Source organism: Stenella coeruleoalba (assembly GCF_951394435.1).
Source record: "Stenella coeruleoalba genome assembly, chromosome: 6".
In the NCBI taxonomy this organism is placed as follows: Eukaryota; Metazoa; Chordata; class Mammalia; order Artiodactyla; family Delphinidae; genus Stenella; species Stenella coeruleoalba.
Window position 1 is genome coordinate 89,266,030 of NC_137151.1, and position 25,839 is coordinate 89,291,868.

General features: G+C 35.6%; 1 protein-coding gene across 2 annotated transcripts in view; it reads right to left on the reverse strand.

Annotated features, from left to right (window-relative positions):
• The window catches only part of STK17B (serine/threonine kinase 17b), a 50,007-nt gene extending 27,206 nt beyond the window's left edge, over positions 1-22,801 (reverse strand). For both annotated transcript variants that reach the window (XR_013828696.1, XM_079924200.1), the window contains exons 1-3: positions 22,528-22,801; positions 12,610-12,775; positions 7,091-7,303 (exon numbers count right to left, since the gene is read on the reverse strand). Coding sequence is in view for 1 of the 2 variants with exons in the window: in XM_079924200.1 (XP_079780326.1) it covers positions 7,091-7,303; positions 12,610-12,731 (335 nt within the window). In the remaining variant the exon portion in view is untranslated. The remainder of the gene's footprint in view (positions 1-7,090; positions 7,304-12,609; positions 12,776-22,527) is intronic.
• Positions 22,802-25,839: the final 3,038 nt, after the last annotated feature.

Here is a 25,839-nt window from a genome sequence, read left to right on the forward strand (position 1 = left end):
ATATACACACATTTAATGGGGGGGTGGTCCTGGGTGGGGGGGAATCTTTAAGGAATAAAATAAATAAGAATATTTCAAATTCTGGTTGCTAGTACTTATTTATGAGCTCAGCTCTGTTCTATTTTACTCATTTATTCATTATATATAAATACAGTTATCAGCTATGTATAGATACAGATATTTTGATCCTCATGACAATCAAGTGAGGTAGGTGGTTATCATTCCCATTTTACAGATAAATAAGTACAAAGAGGTTAAGCTACTTGTACAAGGTCACATAGTAAATGGGGGTTGGGGGGACAGAATCTGAATAATATGGATGAGAATCTGCATTCTTTACCAATATCCTGTATTGCAGCTTCACAAAGAATACTTGGGGCCAGAACCCATATCTTAATTGTTTTTTTTAAGAACTGAAAATCTAAGAATGTTGACAAAAAAAGCATTATGAAAAATTCCTAGGTTTGGAATAAAATGATTTAAATTTAAATCCTAAACCTGCCATTTATCAGCAATATAATTTAGGATCAATCACTTATTTGAGCTTTCACATCTGTAAAATAGAGATATTACTGAACTCAACAGATTTTATTTTGAGGACTAAATCTAAATAAATGAGATAAAATTTGTCAGCCAGCACATCGTGCAAAAAAATCTAGATGGTTATTAATCAAATTTATAAGGTATGTTTGGGAATATCTCAAGTAAAGCCTATTCTATGTAATAAAATAGAAACTCATTTATTTCACAAGACACTATTTTCCCCCCTTTGGTTCACTGCTGTATCCACAGCATCAAGAACAGTGTCTGACATGTAGAAGGTACTCATTCTCTTAGAATGAGTTCTTTGCTAGGCCCTTTATAAGATACATCTGGTAAGAAGTCAGACCAAATCATTGGAAAGTATAAGAAAACTGTATAAAATACTGACGTATATCCACTATTAAGATATGGAACATACCAAAAAAATATGGAAAATACCAGAAAGGTCTGAATTCTTCAGTATCTGGCAGTATATGGCAGCATAAATTCATTCTTGAACACTTTATATGTATATACCAACATTTACATTACACTCACTAAAGTTAATTCAGTAGACAGAACCCTCCATTAATTCTAAAATTCAAAATAGAATCTAAGAAAACATATGTAAAGCACTTCCCAGTGCCTAGACCTAAGAGGAGAGCAGGTTGTTTATAGAAGCGCCTACTGAAATCAAGACTGCCTGGCCTCCACTCTTGACTCTGCCACTAACGAGCTACCTGAACTGGGAGAAAATGTGTTTCTGTTTCTTCTATTGTAACATAATGATACATAACAAAAAATGATAGCTCCTGCTTCAATGGCTTGTTGTAAGAATTATTTTAGATAAACCATGTAAGGTACTGAGTACAACCAATGTTATAAGCATGAAAGCAGATCACCTGTAAGTATTTAATACAGTGTCTGACACATAGTAAATATTCAATAAATATTAGCTATTATTATAATGAACCAACTAATACTAATTCCAAATCTAGCCAACATCCAGCCTTTCTGAATTTGGGGGCTTCTTGTTAAACTCTGATTATGAAGGCAATTTTAAAAGTCTTTGCTAAATTTAAATTCATTTTTAGAAATACTTATACATATAAAAATGCACATAATATATTCTTAAGTGAAAAAAAGGGTTATAATAGAGTATACTTAGTAGATCACAATTTTGTTTCTACAGGTATACATACATAGACAGAAAAAGAATAATTTTAAAATACAGGAATATGCCATAAAAGTAACCACAGTTTACAAATGATTTCTATTTTCTATACCTTCTAAATTTAACACAATAAATAGGTGTTACTTTTACACCAGGAAAAGTATCCTAAGGGTTTCTTGTTTGTTTATTTCAGTAACAAGATCAAACAAACACTATGATGATCAGCCAATCACACTGTCCCTACCTTTCAGTTTGGCAAGCTGACCAATGCCTTTTGTAGGAATGCCATTTTGCCCACAAAAGAGCGAAAGCTCTTCACCATAGCTCTCCATAGGAGAAGCTATGGTAAATAGAAAATGAGGAGGAGTTAAGAGGAGGGGAAGAACAGATAACATAAGAAGCAGACCGCAGAAGTTAGTGGAAACTGGAAACTGGAAGCATAAATGGAAGCAGAGTGGAGTAGCAGACTAACAGACCCTTTGTTAAAACAAGGCACCCAGAGCGGTGACTACAGAGAAGAAAAGATATGTCTGTAATCAGAGAAGCCACCTATATCATTATCATTGCCCTGGAAGGTAAATTCAGGTATTTCTACTCTTTCTCTCTCTGTTGAAGAGTTGGCCACCTGAAGGAACTCAACCAACAATTTAGAAATTTGGAGTATTCACGTTCTTTTGCTTATGTATTTGTATATGTGTTGTGTACACTGTCACGTAAATCTATGTGCTATATACTACTTAAATCTACATTTGCCTTTTACAGCTTTCTAACGCACAGTTTAGATATTAGTAGGGAAGTAGAGAATTATCCTTTAGAAGAACTGCCATAACAATAAAGTTAACATGTAAAAGATTAAAATCAGAATATTTTCCTATCCAAAATAATAAATTTCCCTGGGTACTAGAGAGCCAAGATTTTCAGTAAAACAAAGCAATATCTCCCTCATCCATACTACAAATCTATGCATATAGCTTTGGAAATCATAGTAAAGATTTTTAAATTATTTATTTTTAGTGATCAAAATGGAGTAGTTTTAAATTTTTTATATTGAGTATCTTTCAAAATTATATCCAATGCTAATGAGGGGAAACAAAACCCATGGAATTTCAGAATGGAAAGAAACCAGCCAGAGTATTTCCTGTCTCTAAATTAGAATATGTGAAGTAAATACCAATCTCCCTTTTTGGAGGATTATTTTAAAAATCAAATGAAAATATAAAGTGCTTAGCATGGTGCCTGCCATATAGTAAATGCCCAACGTATATTATTGTTGAAATGTTTTGCTATGGTCCTCATCATGTTCTACTGGGTCTATAATATTTACTTAAAGATATTTAATAGGCAACGTAAGCTGGTAATTTCTTGACAGAAAGAAATTATTGTTTCTCTTCCATATAATTTCAGAGTTGACTGGATAAACTTATATTTATCCTAACCAATTTCCCCTATCGAACTTTGCTATATCTAGGACAAAGTTCTTGTTCCACATTTTCTAAAGATTATACATACATATTCTTTATAATCAATTTTAGTTAGCTCAAAACTCAGCATTGAAAACTTAATGTGCCCAATTAGATAACATCCTTCCAGAAGTTTTTTAAAAAAACTTTGTGTATATTTTATTTAATTATCCAAAGATGCTTTTAAAACACTTGTTATAGAGAAGTTGTTGCCTCACGGAGAGTGGAGATGGTTTGACTCAACTATCCTCAAAAATTTCCCCCAATTTATAAAGATATCTAATACTAACTCCAGAATAGTATTTATATGACTTTTCAAATAGTTAAAGAAAGGGCTAAAAAATAATTTAGACTTTATAACCGGTAATGAAATACTTTCCTGTGGACTAAGTATTAAGATAAAAATAAAAGATTTAGTAATTGTTAAAAACTGTTACATTGACTGCAAGAAGTTAAGTTTAATTCACAAAAGTAAACAAGTTAGTTTGGTTCAAACAATTGGTTTAGGTTAAGTGAAGGCAAAACAAAACACAAAAGCAAAAATAAAACAGAGCTATCAGAACCCATAGCTTAATAGTTCCAAAGAAGATTTAAGTTAAAGTCATATAATTAACAAATAGTACCTTTTTAAAGTAATTCTGTACCATCCATATAAAGAGAAATTTGACAACACCTAATACAAGCACATATGTATTTACTCCCGGACCTTGCAGTCACATTTATAGGAATTTACACCAAAACTCTACCTCCACAAATGATGGCCATCCAAAGAAGGCTGAACAAATGGTACACCATACAGTGGAGAACTATACAGGCATTTAAAAAATAGCAATAATAATATTAAAAAAGATGCCTATGAATATGAAATGACTTCCAGGATATAATGTTATTTGAAAAAAAAAGCAAGGCACAAAAAGGCATATATAATATGCTATTTTTCTGTAAGAAAGAAAGGGAAATATACATATATACAAATTTGCCTATATTTGCAAGAAGAAACACATAAAGAATGAGCCAGAAACTAATAAATATGGTTACCTATAAGGTTGAGTGGGAAGAGAGTGGAAAGGATAGGAATGACAATAAGACTTTGTAGTATACTTTTATAATAATTCAAACAAATAGCATCAATGGTTACCAAAATCACTAGATAAAAAGCTGTTAAAGAACAGAATATTCACAGTGTTAAAATATTACCACATAGGTTACTTATTAATTATAAAGGGGAACATGTTCCTTACAATGTGGAGGGCTGGCAGACTCCACCTTAGCCATGTTCTAATTAGAAAAACCAATAATGGAACAATCCGAATGTACTTGCCACCTCATGTTTTACAATAAGAAATACACATGATCATCCACAATGTCCCCTTGCCAAAAATATTTAACCTAAATCTAGTCATGAGAAAACAAACACACGAATCCGGGATGTAGAATACTTCATGTGAAAACAGATACAGATTTCCTCCCAAAAAGACAATGTCAGGAAAAATAAAGTGACTAAAGAAGTTTAGCAATCAAATATAATGTGTAAGTCTTGATTGGCTCTGGTACTGGAATTAAAAAAAAAATAGGTCCATAAGACATTTCAGGGATAATCCAAAAAATTTAAATATGAACTATATATTTGATGATAGTACCGGATTAATATTAACTTTCTTAGTTTTGATACTGGTATTGGTTATGTAAAAGAAAGCCATTACTCTTCAGAATAAATACTCTGGCAAGTGAAGAAGAAATATCATGATACCTACAACTTTCAAATAGTTTGGCAAATATGGCAAAATGCCAACATTCGGTGAATCAAGCTAAAGATTATAAGAGTGTTAATTGTACTGGTCTTTCAACATCTCTGTAGATTTAAAATTTTCTCAAATAAAAAAGTCAGGGAAGAAAAATGAGTATGCAGAATAGTTTGAAAAGAATATCAAATTGGCAATAGTAATTAGAGTAAAGGATTCCACTGTTTTATTTTTACCACATAAAAAATTATGCCACCTTATTTTACATAGCTAAACCTGCCCAACACATTTTTACCTTTGGTTGTGATTGTGTGATGTGACAAGGCCACCTCAAAAGTGATAGGCATAGTAATAAATTTTAATAGGTCCTAGTTGCTCTGGTAAGAAATTAAATATATTTATCCACTCACATTTACTGATTGCTTGCTACATTTCAGCCACGAGATACAGTTCAGCCCTTACAGAACTCAGTTTACTGGGTAAGGTATCTGAATTAATTTTCAGAGTATGAACAAGGTCCATCCATAAAATGTGTTAAAACTTTTTGATGTATTTTGTTGTTGCTATTAGGAAGAGAGGATTTTATGAAAGTGGTCAATGCTCCTATTGTATACTCACTCTCCAAACCTAGTATTCCATTAAGTACTGTTTTTGAAAAATATTAGCTACTGTTCACATACTTCAAATATGCAGATGTCATGCAAGTAGATAACTTTTTAAAGGTCAGCTTAAGAATTTGACAAAAATAAACCAAAAATGTATGAAAATGAAATCCTATTGGAAGAATCCCGGTCTTCTCTGCAATTCTAATTTATTTTGAAGGTACTATAATATACCGTAATTGGTATGTTGCTGTTCTGGGAGATATACATAGTATTCATTCTTAAACAAACTACTTGTAGGTTTAGCATTTTGCAAAATAAGTATTTTCATTTACAAGTTCACTCTAGGCAATCATCTTTCCTGGTACAAAAATATTTAGATTTTTAAATAAATATATAAGCAAATCTATTCATCCCTTAAAATAACTGAACCCTAAAACTTGACTAATATACTTTTATTTTATTTATTTTTTTTGCGGTACGCGGGCCTCTCACTGTTGTGGCCTCTCCCGTTGCAGAGCACAGGCTCTGGACGCGCAGGCTCAGCGGCCATGGCTCACGGGCCCCGCCGCTCCACGGCATGTGGGACCTTCCCGGACCGGGGCACGAACCTGTGTCCCCTGCATCGGCAGGCAGACTCTCAACCACTGCGCCACCAGGGAAGCCCCTGACTAATATACTTTTAAATTCAAAAAGGCAATAATGCAGTTAGCTACTAAAAAGAATTACTATATTTATAATTTTTTTTTTGCTAAAACACCTCTTTAGCTTTTTTTTATAAAAACTATTTTGTAATAAACTATCAGAACCTAAAGTACACTAAACATAAACTTAGCTGGTCTCTACTAAGTGTTGCAAATGTTCAGATACACATTTTACATAATTATAATAAATGTGTCAGACTGTCACATTTTAGAGTAACACATCAATAACAACACTGTTTTAGAGTAACATGTCAACATATCGGTTAACAAGCCAGTTAGTTTAACCATATTCTATCCCGACTTGACAAATTATTGAAATCTAGGTGTTTTCAACTTTTCACTGACTTGTGGGACGAGATATATATTTTTTCTTATTGCTATAATTCCTAACATAATGTTTTGCACATCACACATACTAAATACATGTGTTTTTTTTAACAACCTATATGGTTTACCTTTCATTCATGCAAGTTTACCTTTTTATTCTCCTTGGGTCACTTCCTTGGATGTGCTCTTCAAATAACTGAATATACAAATTATTTCAATCCTATTTGCCCACCAGATTGTTTTGCAGAAAACCTCATCAATTTTCTGTGCCATTAGCAATGAAAGTATACTCATTTCACCATATTCTGCAAACACGGTATTGTCATTTGTTTACCGAATGCTGTTTAATTAGTTTTTGGGTATGTGTGTGAGGCTGCACATTAAGTTTTGTGAAAACATATAAATATACACTATGTTCCTCTAATATTTTATCGACAGGAATCTTTACAAGTTCTTGTCTTACTTTTATCATTCTTGTTCTTGACATTTCAAGCAACCTTATCCAACAATTAAAATAGGTACTATAAATTTACTTCAATTTTTAAAAATGTATACTTACTGTTCCAATATCAAAATGATTTCATTTGTATTTTCATAGACTTCATGAAGATTAATTACATGGGGACAGGACTTTGCCAATTCAAGTACTGCAATCTCATGCAGAATCTCTGCTTGACAATCCTGTCCTCTTCTTCTCTTTTTCAGAAATTTTGCAGCATACTCTTGACCAGTAGATTTTGATATACATTGTCTAACCACAGCAAATTTTCCTCTGGGGGCAAAAGTGAGGACAATCAATTTTAACCTTTCCATAGAGAACAATATTAGTATAACACAGATACTGTTATACCTCCAACTCTGTCCATCCTTTCAAATATTCATGTCATCAGGAATTTATCTTTGTTCTCTTAACCTAATCAACTACTGCATGTATTTTTATAAAATTTATAGTACTATCACATGAAAATATAAATGGCAAATGTAATAACAAGATAAGACAATTATATTTATTCTTTACTATCATATCATTAATATGATATATTACCATTGTAGGGGGAGATCTAATTTGCCTACCAACTCCATGCCATACTCTTGATATAAATTATTGTATTTAAGTATCACAACAATCCTACATAGTAAATATTATTCTGTTTGGCAGACTCCAGAGAAGATATGTATCTTGGTCTATTTTCAAAGACCAAGAGTTTCACATTAACCCTCTATGAAAAATTTTAGCTTTCCTTCAAATGAAAAAAATTAAATGCAAAAATGGGTATTTGACTTATTTACTTTTATTAGTGTAATCATTCTGCCTTTCAACATCACTTTTAACAAGTTTTGAAGCTTTCTATCACAATTTGTCAATTGTTCTACCAGAGTATCTCTTAGTATTGCTCAGTACCATGAAGCTTATAACAGATACCAAAAGTATATACATCTTACGGAGAGTATCCAAAGACACTTCATGATCAAGTAAGAAAATTCATGGTTATCAGTAGCTACGTACAAACACACCATTAAGGTCATATTTATCATTTTAGGAATAAACGCGTTTTAGCTCTCTCCAATAACAGTGCTCAACATTTCAGCCAAAATTTTAAAAGACTGGCAAATGATGTATTCTAAGCCTATAGTCGCCCAAAATTTAGTTTCTCAAAGACCTAAGCTACTTTGAGTCAGACTATTTTAAGAAACTAATAAAAGCTATTGACTGCCTACCCAGAAAAATGTACACATGCCCTTATATCGAAGGTTTTACATATAATTTCAGATGGTTTTCAGATTTCAAAGACCATCCATAAACTTCCTAAGCCTGGTCCAGGGGGTCCAAAATTAACACCTTCTATCCTAAGGCTCAAATGACTCACTGGATACTAACAAATCAGGTATAAATAAAAACCTATCTTTAATACACTTGGGATTTGGGGTGGGAGTCGGGGACAGAATAAATTGCTTGACTGTGTTTTTACTTGCTATTCTCAAGCGGCCGGATGACAAAGATCCCTACTGTTTATATCCCAAATTTCCTCAAAATTGGTGCCAATGAAAAGCACTGGAAACCAACCTGAGAAGGTATAGTTACTAATGCAAAAAACTATTTTTTAAAAAAGTGGCCAAGCTATAATTTGATTCTTTTACATTTATCAAAATAAATATCAACTCAGAAAATTTGCATGCACAAACTTGATTTTTTGATAGAACTTTTCATTTAAGATTTGAGAATGCTTAATTTATTATTTTACTTATTTATTTATTTAACATCTTTATTGGAATCTAATTGCTTTACAATGGTGTATTAGTTTCTGCTTTAGGAGAATGCTTAATTTAAATTATATTTTCTTACTACATACAATATGAATACAAATCAATGCATTTTAATGAGCACACACAAAAAGTTAATCAGTCCCTTTGTTTTATACTCAAACTGCCCATGTTTTATAGATTTTATGCTGGATAAACTGAGTCAAACTAAGAGTAAATGACTCATGAAAGGTCATATATGGAAATGGAGTACCACGACTTAAATTGTAGAATGTGAAATCCTAGCTTTCTCTTCTGACCATTACAAAACAATTTCTCCCTTTAAGATAGTTTTTTTTTAAAGAGGTAAATTCACTTTTGCCAACTCTTAGATTTAGAAGTGAAAATTTGTCTAAAACAAAAAGGAAACTTTGAGTTTTATGAAGAAATTCACCTTGTAAAACTTAGGAAACAAACTAGTTAGCCAAGAAATCTGTCCATCTGAAAAAGTTTACAGTACTAATTGTGACAATTAAGTTCTGCTGTAATTTTACAATTATATCTATAAGCCAGAATTTTCTCAGGAACAAAGAGCAAAATTAAATAATAACACTTTTACCTAATTGTTTCAGGTATTCTCATGAGGCTTACAAGTATAGTACTCATTAATGCAAAGCAAAGATGACCAAATGATATTGGTAATAATTTGCCAATGTTCACCACTAAGTAAAAGCTCCATGAGGGCAGAAACCCTATCTGTCCTAATTACTACAGTAATTATAAAATCTACACTTCGCTAACTAACACATAATAGGAACTGAGTATCTGTTGAATGAATGCAAGAGTTAGGAACCTACTATAGTACCATACATTGTGCTACTTTGTATACTGTACTTAAAGCATTTACATTTTTAAAGTTTATTTGAGACTCAAATAAAATTTTACATATTCATTTATGTACTGTTAAATAAGGTAGACATTTTTACCATAATTATCAGATGACTTAGGGAAAAAAAGCAAGTATTCGTTTTCCATTCTAAAATGCTAATTGTCATTTAGAAGTATCAAAAATAACATTTAATATATAATGTTCCTATATCAAATTTAACAGAAACATTTAAGAAAATTTAAAACCCTTAACAATAGCACTTAATTCATACCCTAAAAAGGCAAGGCTGTCTAGATTTCCCAGCAGCTAAAAGGCCTTGTTAGTTACCCTTCTACATTCTAGAATAGACAATAAAATGTGAAAGGACGGGGGAGGGTAAGCCACAAAGGAAGCTGACGTTTATTTTTGCATCTGCCTCACCCTTCTAACCACAAGAAGTCCTATGAAACCTTGATTCAGTTGGGGGAGGGGTGGAAAAAACTTAACCAACATGTTAAAAAACAGGAACAATGCAAAGTTTTGTGAGAACAATCAAAAATGAACTGTTAACTTTTACATATTTTCTTCTAATTTGCTGAAGAAAAATAACTTCTAAAACACTAACATCTTAAAATTAATTAAAAAACTGATTTATAAAGATAATTTTGTAATCACCACATGCTAGAATTATATGTTTGTATGCTTCAAAATGTACGCGCCTCAGAAGAAACAAGATTATGATACTAATTTTCATTTTGCAAAAGTATGGGATAATATCAAAATTGGTAAAATACTGAAAGAATTTAAAGCAAGTTCATGGCAGATGAAAGGGCACGATTTCCAATTTATCAAGGTTTACTAATTAGACACATCAATATTTACCATGTAACTCATTAGCCCATATCAATTAAAAGAAAAAAGTTAGGTCTCTTTTATGAAGGTATTAGAAGATGAAATATTAGCCATCTGAATTTGTTTTCATCAGATTCTACCATGAATTTTTGCTCTAAAATGTTGTATACTGAGTCAAGTTTATGACTGTGATTTATGATGGCACCCCATTTACAAAACTTAGAATTATTAATATTGTTCTCAAAGTTTAAGTTCTCAAAAACCCTCAAAGAAAAAAAATTAGTCTTTCTAGCTCCGACACAGGCTATCTCAATAAAGTTTTGTTGTATTCTAGATGATAAGATATTGACAATACTGTGTCCATTCTAGACTTTCTTATTTTAAAACTGATGATGAAAAAAATACAAAGTGGTCCAGAAGAGGATAACTGGATCAAGGAAGGCTCTCTGAAAATCAGGTCATAAGATGACCATTTAAGGAAACTGGCAACATTTTGCTATATTCAAATCTCTGAAGGGTTTTTACATGGACATTATATGCAGCTACAAAAGGAGAACTATGTATAGTGGGTAGAGGTTAGGAGAATAGAAAACAAAATTCTGTGCCTAAGAGGTGCCCACAAAATGGAACAGACCATTCTGAGGTAGTGAGTTCCATCACTGAAGCATTCAAATTGAGGCTGGGTAAAACACTTGTCAGGAAAATTTTAGAAAAGACTGCTGCACTGCATAAAAAAATTACATTAGAAGGCCACTGACCACTGAAGTCCTTCCAATGTAGATTCTATGACTATTTAATGAATAGTGAGATACAACTAAAAGAACACTTACTCTTGCCTGTATAATGCAAAAAGAAATAGTATAGATTTAGAACTAAACTATTTCTTGAAAACATTCTGAAAGGGTTTTGAAACTATATTTTATAAAAAAATAAACCATTAGAAGACTCAAATATTTTGCACACAAAATTAAATAAATGTGACAGGAATACTGAAATATGCTTTCACATTTAGTTCTTAGTCTGATGAGGCAGATATTATCACCCTTATTCTGCAAAAGAAAGACTGCATCCAATATCTGACAAGTAAAAAAGCCAGGACTAGCCTTTATCCTTGACATAAAAGACCACCAAGAATAGAATTACTTGCCATGGTTCAGTCAATTTTTGTTTTCACATTGAGATTTTCAAAGATAAAAAATCATTCACACTATTTTACTGTGCATCTATCAATAATACAAACACGGACTTTTACCATTTTAATGTAAAAATCAAACTGAAGACAGAAAATGATCATCATCCTACCACCCTTTGTTAAGTGTTTTTAATTTAAAGCTCAAAATGCTGAATAAATAACAAATTATTTGATATATCTTTTGTAACTTTCATATATATTAAAATGGTAGTGCTAAATGGTCTCATAATCTCAGTTCACTCCTTGGTCTTAAGGAATTTACACCTTCGTTAAACCAAAACAGATTAGTACCAGTGTAAATACAGGTTTTACTTACAGTACATGCATTGTTTGTCATACAGAATTATACTATCTAATATGAGTTAATTCATTTTGCTTAGAAAAGAGAAGGAGAATCTCCATATTTATTTTTTTTTAGCCCAGCACAATATCCTAAGAATTAAAAATTTTTTTATTCAACAAAAACTTCTATGGTATTCTACTAAATACTTTACAAATATTAACTAGTTTAATCCTCACAACAACCATATAAAATAGATAACAATTATCTTCATCCCTGGGTCTCAGATGAGAAAACTACAAAACCAAGAGGTACAGTAATTCAATTGAGGTTAAATAGTAAATGGCAGCGCCCAAACTTGGATGTGGCAGTCCATTGTGCTAAGCTGCCTCTTCCCATGCACAGCCTCAAGTAAGAACCCTGACTTCCAACCATGGGCTCTGAAGCGAGGTGGGATGTATCATATATGCTCACTAACCCTCTACGGATTTGATTTCCAAGTCAGTTAAGACTAAACCCTGTATAACATCAGCAGAGATGAGGACTTTTCTTTCTAATCACTGCAAAATAATCATCAAGTGAGTTTTATAGACACAGAAATCCTAAATGTGAATTTAAACACATACACATCAAAAGTTTCCTTACCTTCCTAGCTCTTTGGATGTAAGTGTATAAAAATTACTAAAGTTTTCCATTTTAATTGGAGTTTGAGGAGTTGTAGTTAGCAAGCCCGAAATACTTCGACACTCAAATCTTCTCCTCGACATGTTAGATGACTCTTAGGTAGGCTTCTTCAGTCACTTATTTTTACCTATTTAAAAAAAGAGAAGATGCAGGATATAACTTAAATGCAATTAAGAAAAAAAAAAGATGTTATCTCAGATAGGATGTGCGTTATATTATACAGCTCAAAATATAGCTATAAGATACAACCAAAAAAAAAAAAAAAAAAAAGAAGAAGAAAGAAAGAAGAAGATTTAAGAACATATTCTACCCAGAAGGAAGAAAAACAAAAGGCATACACATAAACTGGTATCTCCTCTATGGTACTTGAACTAAGTTACTGACTTCATTTCAGAATAAAACTACTGAAAAATCCTGTAAGACCTCCCAAATTCTTTAAAAAAACAGTTAAAATAAAATTGTAATACAATCATTCAATTTCGTTTTTAAAAAACATTAAAAATTTTTTTTTTAAATTTCATTTTTAAACTGTCATTCTTTAAAGTTATATCTTCACATAACAAGATAATTTAACACAGCATGATTATAACACAAATGATCATTCATTTTAAATTTAATTTCACATGGCCAAACAAATTTGACGGTAAAATCACATATTGTGAGTTATGTTACTGACATGTGAATGACTACAAGAAAGGGACTTGTTTCATAGGCCTTAGAGGCAGAACACAGCACAGAGCCTGCTATGCATGAAGAGCTCTATAATTTTGTTGGATGAGTGAGTGACCACACATAAAGCCTTATTCTAGAGTTCTAATCTGTAACTGAAGCTCATATTTATCTGGAACTTTTATTTATGAGTATTCAGTTTTAACATTAAAACTACTATTTCATATTAATTGAATTCATATAATAACAGCAGACTATATATTTAAGATATGCCTGACTTTTCTGCTATGCCTATCTAATAAGAAATCCAGTATTCTTCTTCTAGCACCCTCTTATAAGAGGGTGTAGTTAGCAAAATGTGTCTCTGACACATTTTTCCTCCCCTTATTTCCTACTTGACATGTTCTGTTCTTTATCTTCCTAAATTCAAATGCCATCTATATTCAACTTAGCAAGTACGCAGTATGATTAGAGGGGAGTGTTTTCAGTTTCTGTGGCCTTTGAAAAAACAAAGCCCTAACTAGTTTTGAGGTACATCTCTAGTATTCCAAAAGTAGTGGTGTAGAATTCTGAAAATAACATTTGGACTGAATCACATCTGGGTCTGAATCCCATTTATTCATCATACCAGCTATGAGACATTTAACTTTGCTAATGTTATGGGGTGAATTATGTCCCTTCCCTCAAAATTCATATGTTGAAGTCCTAACCCCCTAGAACCTCAGAAAGTGACTGTATTTGGAGAAAGGGTAATTAAATTAAAATGAGGTCATTAGGGTGTGCCCTAATCCAAGAGGACAGGTGGCCTTATGAAAAAAATGAGATTAGGATACAGAAACACGTAGAGGGAAGATCATGTGAAAACATAGGGAGAAGCCCATCCACAAGAAACCAGCCCTGCTGACACCTTGATCCCAAAATTCTACTCTCCAGAATTGTAAGAAAATAAATTACTATTGCTTAAGTCACCTGATGGACAGTACTTTGTTATGGCAGCCTAGCAAAGTAATACAGCTACTTTAAAAAAGAAAGAAATATTTCAAATGTGTAGGAAGGGATACAAATATAACAAACACTTGGGGCTTTCAATCTTATTACTTTGCCATATTTTGTTTAAATTAAAAATAAATAAGGCAACATAGACACAGAGTAGGTCCCTTCTTTCCATTCCACTAGCACTGGGTAGGAGAGCTTATCATCTCCTTGCCAACATTTGCCCCATTCAGACAGTTTTGTGGTTTAGTTTGCATTTCTCTGATTACTAGTGAGGACAGCTTCAATTCTGCTGCCCCTGAAGTATGGATGAATTATGGAATGTATCTGGCAGTACTCTAAATATTAAAAATTAAAATATGATGAACTCATGTAGAATCACACTGGTACAGTGCTAGTCATGAAAGCACATCATGATTGTTCAATCAATAAATACTGTTACTATTCTACTGAAAGATACTCTCCGCACAATCCTCTGCCATTGTTGAACAGCTGTACCTATATTTCCACATACAAAACTCTCACCCCAAGTTAGCTTAAACTCAACTCTTAAATTCTGTCTTTTTATTCTGTTTTGATGAACTATTTGTATACTTTTAGCTCTGATGGAACTCAGTTTCATTGGTCACATATTCTTCTCTGAAAAATCAATACGGTTACCAATTTCTATGCTCAACCTTTTTTTCTTCAGGTCATCTTTGGACTTTTAAGATTTTTTCCGCTAAATTTAAGTCTATGAATTTGCATGCTTATGACCACATTTATACATAGAAAGAAGGGATATACCTGTATTATAGATACAAATTTGGCTACATTCCCAACATGGTTCCAAATCAGGCCTTAGGAAACATGAGCACAAGAACATGTCAAATTCACTCATATAGAGAGAGTACAGGCTCTTGATTCTAAGATGTTCACCTCATCTAGATTCTAGAATCTAAGATGTTTATCTCATACTGTAATATATCAGCTAAAAAGTGATCTATTCATAAGAATCTAGTAGAATGGAGATATATTTTATAAATAATTATTTTCTGCTCTCAAGTTTCAAAAGAATCAATATGGATCTTAGATATACTCAAAGACTTATGTTTAATGAAGCATGATATATAATAGTTAAAAAAATAAAAAGCCTGTAGAATGAATGAATCCCAAAGTCCAACAATAGGGAAATGGCTAAATATACCTAAATAGGATATTATATACCTAATAAAAATTGTGCTTTCAAAGAATATTTTTTTTTTTTTTTTTTTTTTTTTTTTGCGGTACTGGGGCCTCTCACTGTTGCGGCCTCTCCTGTTGCGGAGCACAGGCTCCGGACGCACAGGCTCAGCGGCCATGGCTCACAGGCCCAGCCGCTCCGCGGCATGTGGGATCTTCCCGGACCGGGGCACGAACCCGTGTCCCCTGCATCGGCAGGCGGACTCTCAACCACTGCGCCACCAGGGAAGCCCCAAAGAATATTTTTAACTCATATAATACTAAGTGAAAAAAGGAAGACAAAACTTTACATACAGTATAATTTTGTCATATAAGGTATACGTATTTGTTATATATAATTTTTGATATGTTACATAATTTTGTTAAATATAAAAGCAAATAGAGGAAAATACTGGAAAACTATGGCAACATATTAACAGTGGTTATCTTTGGGTGGTGAGATTATGGCAGTATTTATATTTTCCTGTGTTTAAGTTATCTACACCAAGCAGGTATAGACGAAAACTAATAAATGCCTTTGGGTAAAAAAAGATGGCTTTGAATATATATGACTAGACTCTAAACGCAGAAACTTACCCATTTTTAACAGCAAAACATATCTCTTTACACATTAAGTGTTACTTGGCTGGAAGTTCATGAGCTATTATTGCTCAGGTTTTTTAAGGCCTCAACGTTTTCTCTGCATTTATTTAGAGCATATGGTATTCATTATCCAAATAACATGTCTGTTCTTATGCAAAGACCATATAAGCATTTAGGGTAAATACTAAGCAAGAATTAATACCTTGTTTAATACTGCACAGAAAGAACAATTTCATAAATTCTGAATTAATGTTATAGTTATAATTCTATATAATGAATAATAATTTGTAACCTTAAGACATATGCCTTTATTATATCACTTGGTGAAAATCCAGATTCATCCCGGGATCCCTCCAAAAAAAAATCCAAAATGTGATATCCAAAATATAATACTAATAGGTATTAAGTTTTGTAATACCTATTCAGTTATATTAGAAGGAAAAAAAACTTACCTTTTTTAAAAAAAGGATTGAAATAAATAGTGATAATAAAAACAGGGCCTATTAATCAAACTACTTAATAGTATTTCCTAATTCTAGACATTGGCTTAATTTAATTTTTTACCTAACAAATTTTCCTCCCCTCACATGTACTGTTGGTCATCATAATGGATGAATGTACCATGGTATCTGTATATTTGTATGATTATAAATGCAGCTGAAAACAGTGTTGGGTAATCAGCAGTTTTTAAAATACATGTTAGTACAAAAATCATTTTCTGAATTGTGATAAATTTTACTCTGTCTCTGAATATGCTGGAAACACAAGCCATGTCTCAGAAAAAAGGAAAAGCACATTTCTGAAGGTTGAACTTTTAGCTTATCTACTTATTGCAAATATACGTATATTACAAACTGCCTTAGGGATCCATATAGCATCACTTAAGTGTAGCTTCCTTCTATTTACTGCACTTACACCAGTTGCCACGGCCTAGATATTTTTTCCATTTCCTCTCCTTTGGCTAATGTTGCATATAGTGGAGCAAGAATGTCACCTTTTTCCACCAATCCCTCCACAAACAGCTTGCTGCCCTTCATATAAGATTTAATCCTTGGGCACAAGCAGGTTATCAATCAGCTGTCTTTCCTTGCATCTTCCTAAATTTCCCACTGAATCCTCTTGAACTCCAACAATCACAGACCTTTTCTTGTTTTCTACCATAATTCACAGACCTATAACTGACTCTAAATTACCAATAGGTCTCACTCCATTTGAAATGCATCTCATAACACTATTAGGCTATACTAATAAAAAATCTCAAGGTACTTAGTACGTAAATTTGTGTGTGTGTGTGCGCACACATGAGTAGGTACACAGTTATAGACACAATCAGGCACTAAAAACAGTAAGAGGATAATAGAAGAAGGCAAGAGACAATTAAGCTTCCAATTACACAGTACTATCAATACTAGGAAAAATGGCACCTCAAGTTTATTTGCAAAGTTTTTTTTATTAACTCCCATTACAATAATCACAATAAGAATTCAGATATGGATCAGTGAAGGAAGGAAAAAAGGAAATGTTAGGCTTGATCTGGGCCTTTAATTTACTTGAAAGGAGAAAGCAAATGTGATGTGATCAAAAGTAAGAAAAACAGTCCCTATAAACCTATAAATAGCTCTATTTAAAAATATTCATCACGGGCTTCCCTGGTGGCGCAGTGGTTGGGAGTCCGCCTGCCGGTGCGGGTGACGCGGGTTCGTGCCCCGGTCCGGGAGGATCCCACGTGCCGCGGAGCGGCTGGGCCCGTGAGCTCCGCGGCGGGAGGGGCCCCGGCACTGAGAGGCCCGCGTACCGCAAGACAAAACAAACAAACAAAAAATATTCATCACGATATTCATTTCAAGGTTATCATATAAAAATGTTTTATAAAATAGAATACAGCATATAACACTAAATAAAAACATCTAGAGAATTAAATTATCTGCTTTGATCCGTGCATTAGCTTCCCAGTAGCTACAAGTTCAAGTCCTTATAGCATGCACACAAAAGCCTTTGAGGCCAGGTACACACCAGCTTCATTTCCTGCCACACTTGTAGCTCATCTTTTGCCTCCACATCTCTCTTATACTCTCCTGTCTGAACATCCTTTCTACCTTTCTTTAAATGCAAAAACTCTTCGTATGCATCCTTCTTACCTCAACAAAGAATGTCATCTCCCCCAGGAAGCTTTGCCTAAAACCCACAGGTTGCCTTTAATGCCTGTCCTTTACGCTTCAAATAGGAGGAACCTTGACATACCTCTTTACCTCAACATGTAACATGTTAGCCTGCAATTATATTTAGTGTCTGAAGGGTTGCAACCATTTGCTTTCATGCCTAAACTCCCAGCACGGTGTCTGGCACCTGGTAGGAATTTTTTTTAAATGTCTGATGAACTGAATTCTTAAGAATTATGAAATATAGCAAGAAGAATTTTTAGGTACATCTCGTATCTTCAAGGGTTTAGCAGAACTTGAGATCCATCTTGAAATTATCATATTGGAGCTTCAAATGCAGCTAATCTCTGCTTAATTCAGTATTTGACTAAATATAATAAGAAATATTTTAAATTGCTATCAGAGAACTTCAGTTCTAAACAGGATAGCCATAGTCTGGAAACATGGATAAAATTATAATATCATATATTGTAATATAATACCAACGGGCCATTTATTTTGTATTTACCTATCTTTCCAAACTAGGTGGCCACATGATACTATACCTACTTCAGCTAAGAATATCAATATTTTAAGAGCTGCCTCAATCAGGAAATCCAGACACTTGTCCTGCCAAGGACTGATAAATCAAGATCTTCATGAAGTAACTTTGAAAGGCAATGGAAAGCAAAGTAAGGCACAAGATGAGAGGGGAAAAAAACTTTTTCTTTCTACATTAGCATTTATAGCTACCAAGTTTTCCCTAGGAAACAGAGGAACTGTAGATTTATTTATCTAGAATCCATCAGAATAAAGGAAGAACTTTCTGCTAGTGTGGTAAAAGGATCCATTTTTAATTAGTCATTGATCAGAAGCAAAGTTATTTGTGTAGGGAAAGGGATGATGATGATTTTCAATTTCAAGGAAGAGACTGTTCCTTATATGTATTCTACTAACAGGTTTGTTTGTTCTATTAAGATTGAATAGAAAGCATAATTCAAGAATTTAATCCTTTGAAAATCACAACAGGAAGCCAGCTAACTGACTCTAGTCTAACTAGTCTATCTAGTATATACTATCCAAGGGCTAAAGTCCCAGGTAATGACCCCAGGACTGATTCTGTACCATGACAGGTAAGTCCTGGTGCTGTCTCTTCTACCTTCAGAAGAAGAATTAAACCCTATAATTATGGACCAGGATGGAAAGATGTTGAAAACGGAAATATAGTGGGCCAACAAACATACAGTGCTTGTCATTCATCAGATGGAAAATTAAGTTTCTGTTGCAAAATAAAGCAGTTTACTTACAGCATCTCTGAAGTACTGTTTATTCAGTAAGTATTACAATGCAAAACGGAATATGATCCTCGGATTACAGATGAAACTATCATCTCACTGTCAATATTAAGATTTTTAAATGCTTCAAGTATAACGATTCCCTCTTTTGAAGAAGTGGCAAAGGGTCCAGGGTGCAGCGACACATTGCATATAAATATTAAAAGAAACTGACTAGTTTAGATGTTTAAAGTGGCACTGAAGTTCAAGGTTAAATATATTTGGGGGGAAAAAGGATAAATTAAAGAAATAAAAAATGAACAAAGTATGTCTTGAAAATTACATTTGTCACAACATATTTATATAAAAATATGCGACTTAATTCCTAAGTACATTTGTTAATTATTTGTCTATTATCTATTAATGTCTATTATGATAATAGACATTTGTCTATTATCAAAGAAATATCCTTTGATAATACTCTATAATAGAATATAAAATACTTAAAAACAAAACCATTGAGGGACGTCCTTGGCGGTCCAGTGGTTAAGACTTCACCTTCCAATATGCAGGGGGTGTGGGTTTAATCCCTAGTCTGGGAGCTAAGATCCCACATGCCTCGTGGGCCAAAAAACAAAAACCCCAAAAACGTAAAACAGAAGGAATATTGTAACAAATTCAATAAACACTTTAAAAATGGTCCACATTAAAAAAAAAAATCTTTAGAAAAATCATTGAATTTTGTCATCAATATTGTGGAAAATTAAAATAACTAAAACATATAAAGTTTTCAAAAGTGGAAAGTAAGTACATAAATGACTTAATGTCTTTGACACAATCAATACCCACAGAACACAAAGAATTCTTTTTAAAAAAATTAATCAAAATCCTTTAAAAGCAGTACCTCTAGAAGCACTGTCCTACGTAGCTGCCAATTTTTTTACAGGAAATATGCACTGCAATATAACATACGTGCAACTGTAAGACAATTTTAGGATTAAGTGAAAGTGTCAGCAATTGATTTCCTTGATTCCTGGGTTTTAAATTAGGTCTCTAAGAGAAAAACAGGGAAATTTTGATAAGGAAATTCTCTCTTATAATTATCAAACAGCTTCAAAAACAAAGCTTTTAAAACATATTTAACTGTTTACTTAACACCAGTAAAACACTGTCAGTGCAAGTCTAAAGATAAAATTGTAAACATGCCATAAAATGCCTGTACCTTCCTCAGCTTTGCTGTTAATACGCTGACACAGTGATCAATTTGTCAAGTCCCAACGTTCCTAAAAACTGATTCTATCTTAACCAAATTGTAATTCACTATTCAATGAGCCCAAGAGAAACTACAACCATTCTGTCCACACACAAAAATGAAAGGCCTTCAATAACACAATTTTTACTTTTAAAACTTGAATATATTGCCATGTAAATACATTTCACTTCAATTTCAGATCCATAATTTAGAAAAATGATGTAAAATGTATGATATGTACCTCAAAAATAAAGCAGCTATTAACAACTTCGTTATTAAAATATAAGAAAAACTTTAAAAAACTGAACATCTGCTCAGAGGAGGATGAAGGGGGAAGAAGAGAGATCTTAAACTAGGACATTGCTTCTATGGACTAGCTTTTTCAAAAACACACAATTTTACGGGTGTGTGGTTTAACATTTATAAAACAAACATTCTGGAAGTTGTTGAAAACTACTTCTGGACAGTTTACTATAAAACTATAAAATGGTGAATCAATGACAAAGTAGGTTTATCATCTTTTTCTTTAATAAAATTGTGCTCCCGGGCTCAAAATGCCAAGTTACATTTGCTGCCACTTGCCCAATCATCTCAGTAGACCATGCTGTCTCAGGGCACATTCTCAAAGGCTTGAGAACCTAAGGGGGTGACACCATATCAAACATCGCTGCTTATCATCAGTACCAGGGATGTAAACATTACGTTGGCAAAACAAACAGTGAATGTGACACACCGACCTAATATAATTGAATTCTGATCAGCATGTGGCTTTAAAATGTTTTCTCTTCCTTAATTTCAATTTGCAAATTGATGTTGGAGGGCCTCTAGTCCCATCACAGGCAGCGGAAGAACGAACATCAGCTACCAGCTGCCCATAAAGTCTCTTTCAACTTCGTCTCTACTTGCCCCCCTAAGGGAATTCAAATGAAGAGCTTTTCCCTACACCAAAACAAAGAGCTGGGTAAATGTCAAAATCGTAGCCGTCACGTAGTTGTATAGTTTGAGGATGGGTCGTGTACCCTTTGCGGTTTACATGGCGTCAAAATAAAACCAGATCGCTAAAAATCACAGAAACAACTACAACTCGACTTCTCTATTCACTGACTTTAAAAAACTGTTCACAATAGTAACTGAAAATCCCCCACAAGATGAGCACAAACTTCTCTCCAGACGAAAGACAGCTGTGAGCAGGACGTGTCCATGAGTCCAGATGTGAACACGTCCTGTGCCTACACCACAGCTGTAAACTCGGCAGGGACCTGAAGGGACCACGTTGACGCGACGTGGAAGGGACGCGATCGAGCCGGTCGCGAAGGGGGCCCCCACGGGACGCGACCCAGGGAGAGTCCGTGCCAGCCAGGCGACGGCGCGCACACAGTCAGACAGACAGACACACACACACACGAGCGCGCGCGCGCGCTCCCCGCGCTGAGAAGGGTACTGGGAGGACCAGCCGCCGCTCCCAGCGCCGAACCCGAGGGAACCAGGGAAGCAGGACTCCAGCCGATATGCGGCGAGGGATTCGGAGCAGTCGGGCCACCTAGGGGCGGCGGTGTCTGAGCCCATCTTCCCCAGGCCAGGGGTCAGAGGGGACCCCGGATCCGCCCACACCGCCTGGATCCCTCCTCGGGACCCCTCCCACGTTCTGGGTCTCTGTTCCACGGGTAAAGGGGGCTGGTTCAGGGGTTTGGAGTCGCAACCCCCAGTCCACCCGGCAGGACCGCGGACGCGCGAGGCGGAAGACACTGACCGCTCAGGCAGCAGCAGGTTCTCCCGATGCTGCCCCCTCCAAGGGGGCTCCAGTCCCGCCCCACGCAGGTGGGCACGACAAGACGCGTTCTCCAGCTCTAGCTCCGTGAGGTGCCGGGTAGCTCCAAGCGTGGCAGGACCCACTTTTACTCTTCTGGACAACGGCCAACAGTTGTGACCTGACCTCCCCGTGAGGTGGCTCCCGGCTACGGCGGCGAAGACGGTGACGGAAGGTTACAGTTGAGGTTTGAAAACTGCAGCCGCGTTGCGGGGCAGAGCTGTAGGCTAGAACCCACCCCCTCAGTCGCGAGAGCCAATCCGAGCGCGCATGGAGGGCTGGGCTGTCACGTGAGGAGAGGGCGGGGCGCCAGCCAGCGGCGCGTGCTGCGAGGCGGGGCTCAGTGGTGAGGGGGTGCGGCCGCCGCCCGGCGGTCGGAAGCTGGGCGGAGCTGCAGAGCAGGTGGGGCGCGCTCTCATAATTGCTGCGAGAAAGGAGTGAGTAGGGCGCCAACCTGACCGCGCACGGGGCTGTAACTCCGACCCAGTGCATCCCGGCCTTCAGAGTGGCAGTCCACGCGGCGTGAATATCTCAGACTGGGGAGAGGGAAGAAGGAAAGTTAGTCGCTGCTTCTGACTCATTCCCAAACTTCTGTGCCTGTTTTCTGACTCTTCCCGGTCGTCTTCCTTATCACCTGAACACACTCGGCCAGTGGAGAGTCCAGTTTGCTCGAACTTGGCAAGCATCAGCATCGCTGGGGGATTTATGGAACTTGGGCCCCACCGCTAAAGTCCGCTCCAGCGAACTGAGTTCTTCTGAGGCATGGTTGAAGGCAGTGAAAAGAGAGTCCAAATAAGATGAATTGCTGTTTTTGCATATAGGGTACTAAGGGAAAAGATGAAAGCTCCTCAGCAAGCTACTCAGGATCTGTTCTCTCTTCGAGAGAATGAAAAATCTGAAAGTCCTGTGCAAGACACAACTGCGGGATTTTTGTTTGTTTTATATAATCTAGGGTTGGTTGCAAAGTATATTTACAGTAATTGTAGAAGACTATTGAGAAAATATGTTGGGAGGGGAATCGTTCTCCTTGAAAAGACTTCAACACTCAGTCAGCATTTAAAGAGGAGATTTTCTTGTTCTATCCCAGTAAGCTGAGCAAATTGTCATCAAGCCGTCCATTTGCTCTTCCGTACTGTATGCTTCCCAAGATAAGTGCTTAAAATGCCTCACAGTCATCTACTCGTCTCCTTGCTGTTACTTAACTAACTCATCCCGGTTTCATGTGTCTAGTCCCTAAACATTGTCACTTGCAGAGTATTGCTTCCATCCATCTCATTTCTTGTTGCTAACAATTGGACTGACAAGTTAAGATGGAGGGGAAAAAAACCCTGCATGCTGAAATGGACTTTTCAGCTATTATTATCTAAGAATCCACAAACAGTGAGACTGTCCCCATCTTTTCTTTTATGAACACAAGGGTGGTTCCTAGAAGTCTCAGCACCAGCACTGGAACCAGTAACCTCCGGAAATCTCACAACCGCAGCATGGCGCGGTGATTTCTGTTTTGCCCGTGCACGCGCGCGTGTGTGTTTAACTCTGGACCTCCTGAGTATCAACACTTGATCAATAGCCAGCTCTTAGCAATCTCCTCACACTCAGTCTATCTTCCCTTCTGTCTCTAATCCCATGTAACCACATCACTTCACACCTAGATGCAGACCTTTCTCTCTCCCGTCACTGCCTTAAACCAACCCTCCGTGTGGTCACAGGTCCTCTGCTCTAACCAATCATCCTGCTGGGCTGATAGGCCTTTTCATGTCTTGTTTTCTCCTGCCTCTGCCTAGGCTCCAACTTTTCACCATCCTCTTCATCAGCACCTGTTCATCAATTTCCAACTTGAAGAAGTTACCCCCTCCAGAAATCACAAATCTTTGCTGATTTCTACTTTCCACTCCCAGCCCGATCACCTCTTTTCCCTCTGTCCCTGGGTGCAGGGCTTATACTTGTTCCCTGTGTTTCTCTTATGCCCCTAAATAGATTGTTAACCCTTGTGCCTGATGTCAGATTTGCCAGCTAGGATTTAGCTCAGCTACTTACTTGGTCTCAGGCACTGTGGTTCAAGTAACGAGGGACTCCTGGTGCCGAGGAGGAGACTGTACCATCTGTGACCTTGCAGTAACATTCAGGAGTCAGCACATCCCTTCATCCGACCTCATTTACCTAAAGTCATTCATAGCCGTGTCAAAGGTGCATGTTCTTGCTCTCCTTCCCTTGAGTGGGAAATCCCCATGTGACCTAATGGTCATTCTGTAGTCATTGCCTCTGACTGCACAGTTCATTAAATTGATCCTTGAATGCCACATACTGACCAGAGATGGTGGTTGTTATGGGCTGAATATGTTTCCACCAAACTGATACACTGAGGTCCTAATACCCAGTACCTCAGAAAATGACTGTATTTGGGGACAGGGCCTTTAAAGAGAATTAAAGTAAAATAAAATTGTATAGTTGGGCCCTAATCAGAGACAAAAAGATTACACCATCAGGAAAATGAAAAGGCAGCCTACTGAATGGGAGAAAATGTTTTCAAATCATATATCTGGTAAGGGGTTAATATCCAAAATACATAAAGAACTCACACAACAGTAAAAAAACCAATCCGATTAAAAAATGGGCAGAAGATCTGAATAGACATTTTTCCAAAGAAGATATACAGATAGCCAACATGTACTTGAAAAAAACACTCAACATCACTAATCATCAGGGAAATGCAAATCAAAACCATAATGAGATATCACCTCTCACTTGTCAGAATGCTTATTATCAAAAAGATAAGAAATTACAAGTGTTGGCGAAAATGGGGAGAAAAAGGAACACTTTTGCACTGTTGGTGGGAATGTAAATTGGTGAAGCCACTATGGAAAACAATATGGAGTTTCCCCCCAAAATTAAAGATAGAACTGCCTTATGATCCAGAAATTCCACTTCTGGGTATTTATCTGAAGAAAATGAAAACATTAACTGGAAAAGATATATGTGCCTCCATGTTCATTGCAGCATTATTTACAATAGCCAAAATATGGAAACAACCTAAATGTCCATAGATTGATGAATAGATAATGTTGTACGTATATGCAATGGAATATGATTCAGACATAAAAAGGATGAAATCTTGCCATTTATCCAATATAGGTGGACCTCGAGGGCATCATGCTAAGTGAAATAAGTCAGAAAGACAAAGAAAAATACTGTATCATCTCACTTATACATAGAATTAAATACAAAACAATACACAGTCACACACTCACATACCCA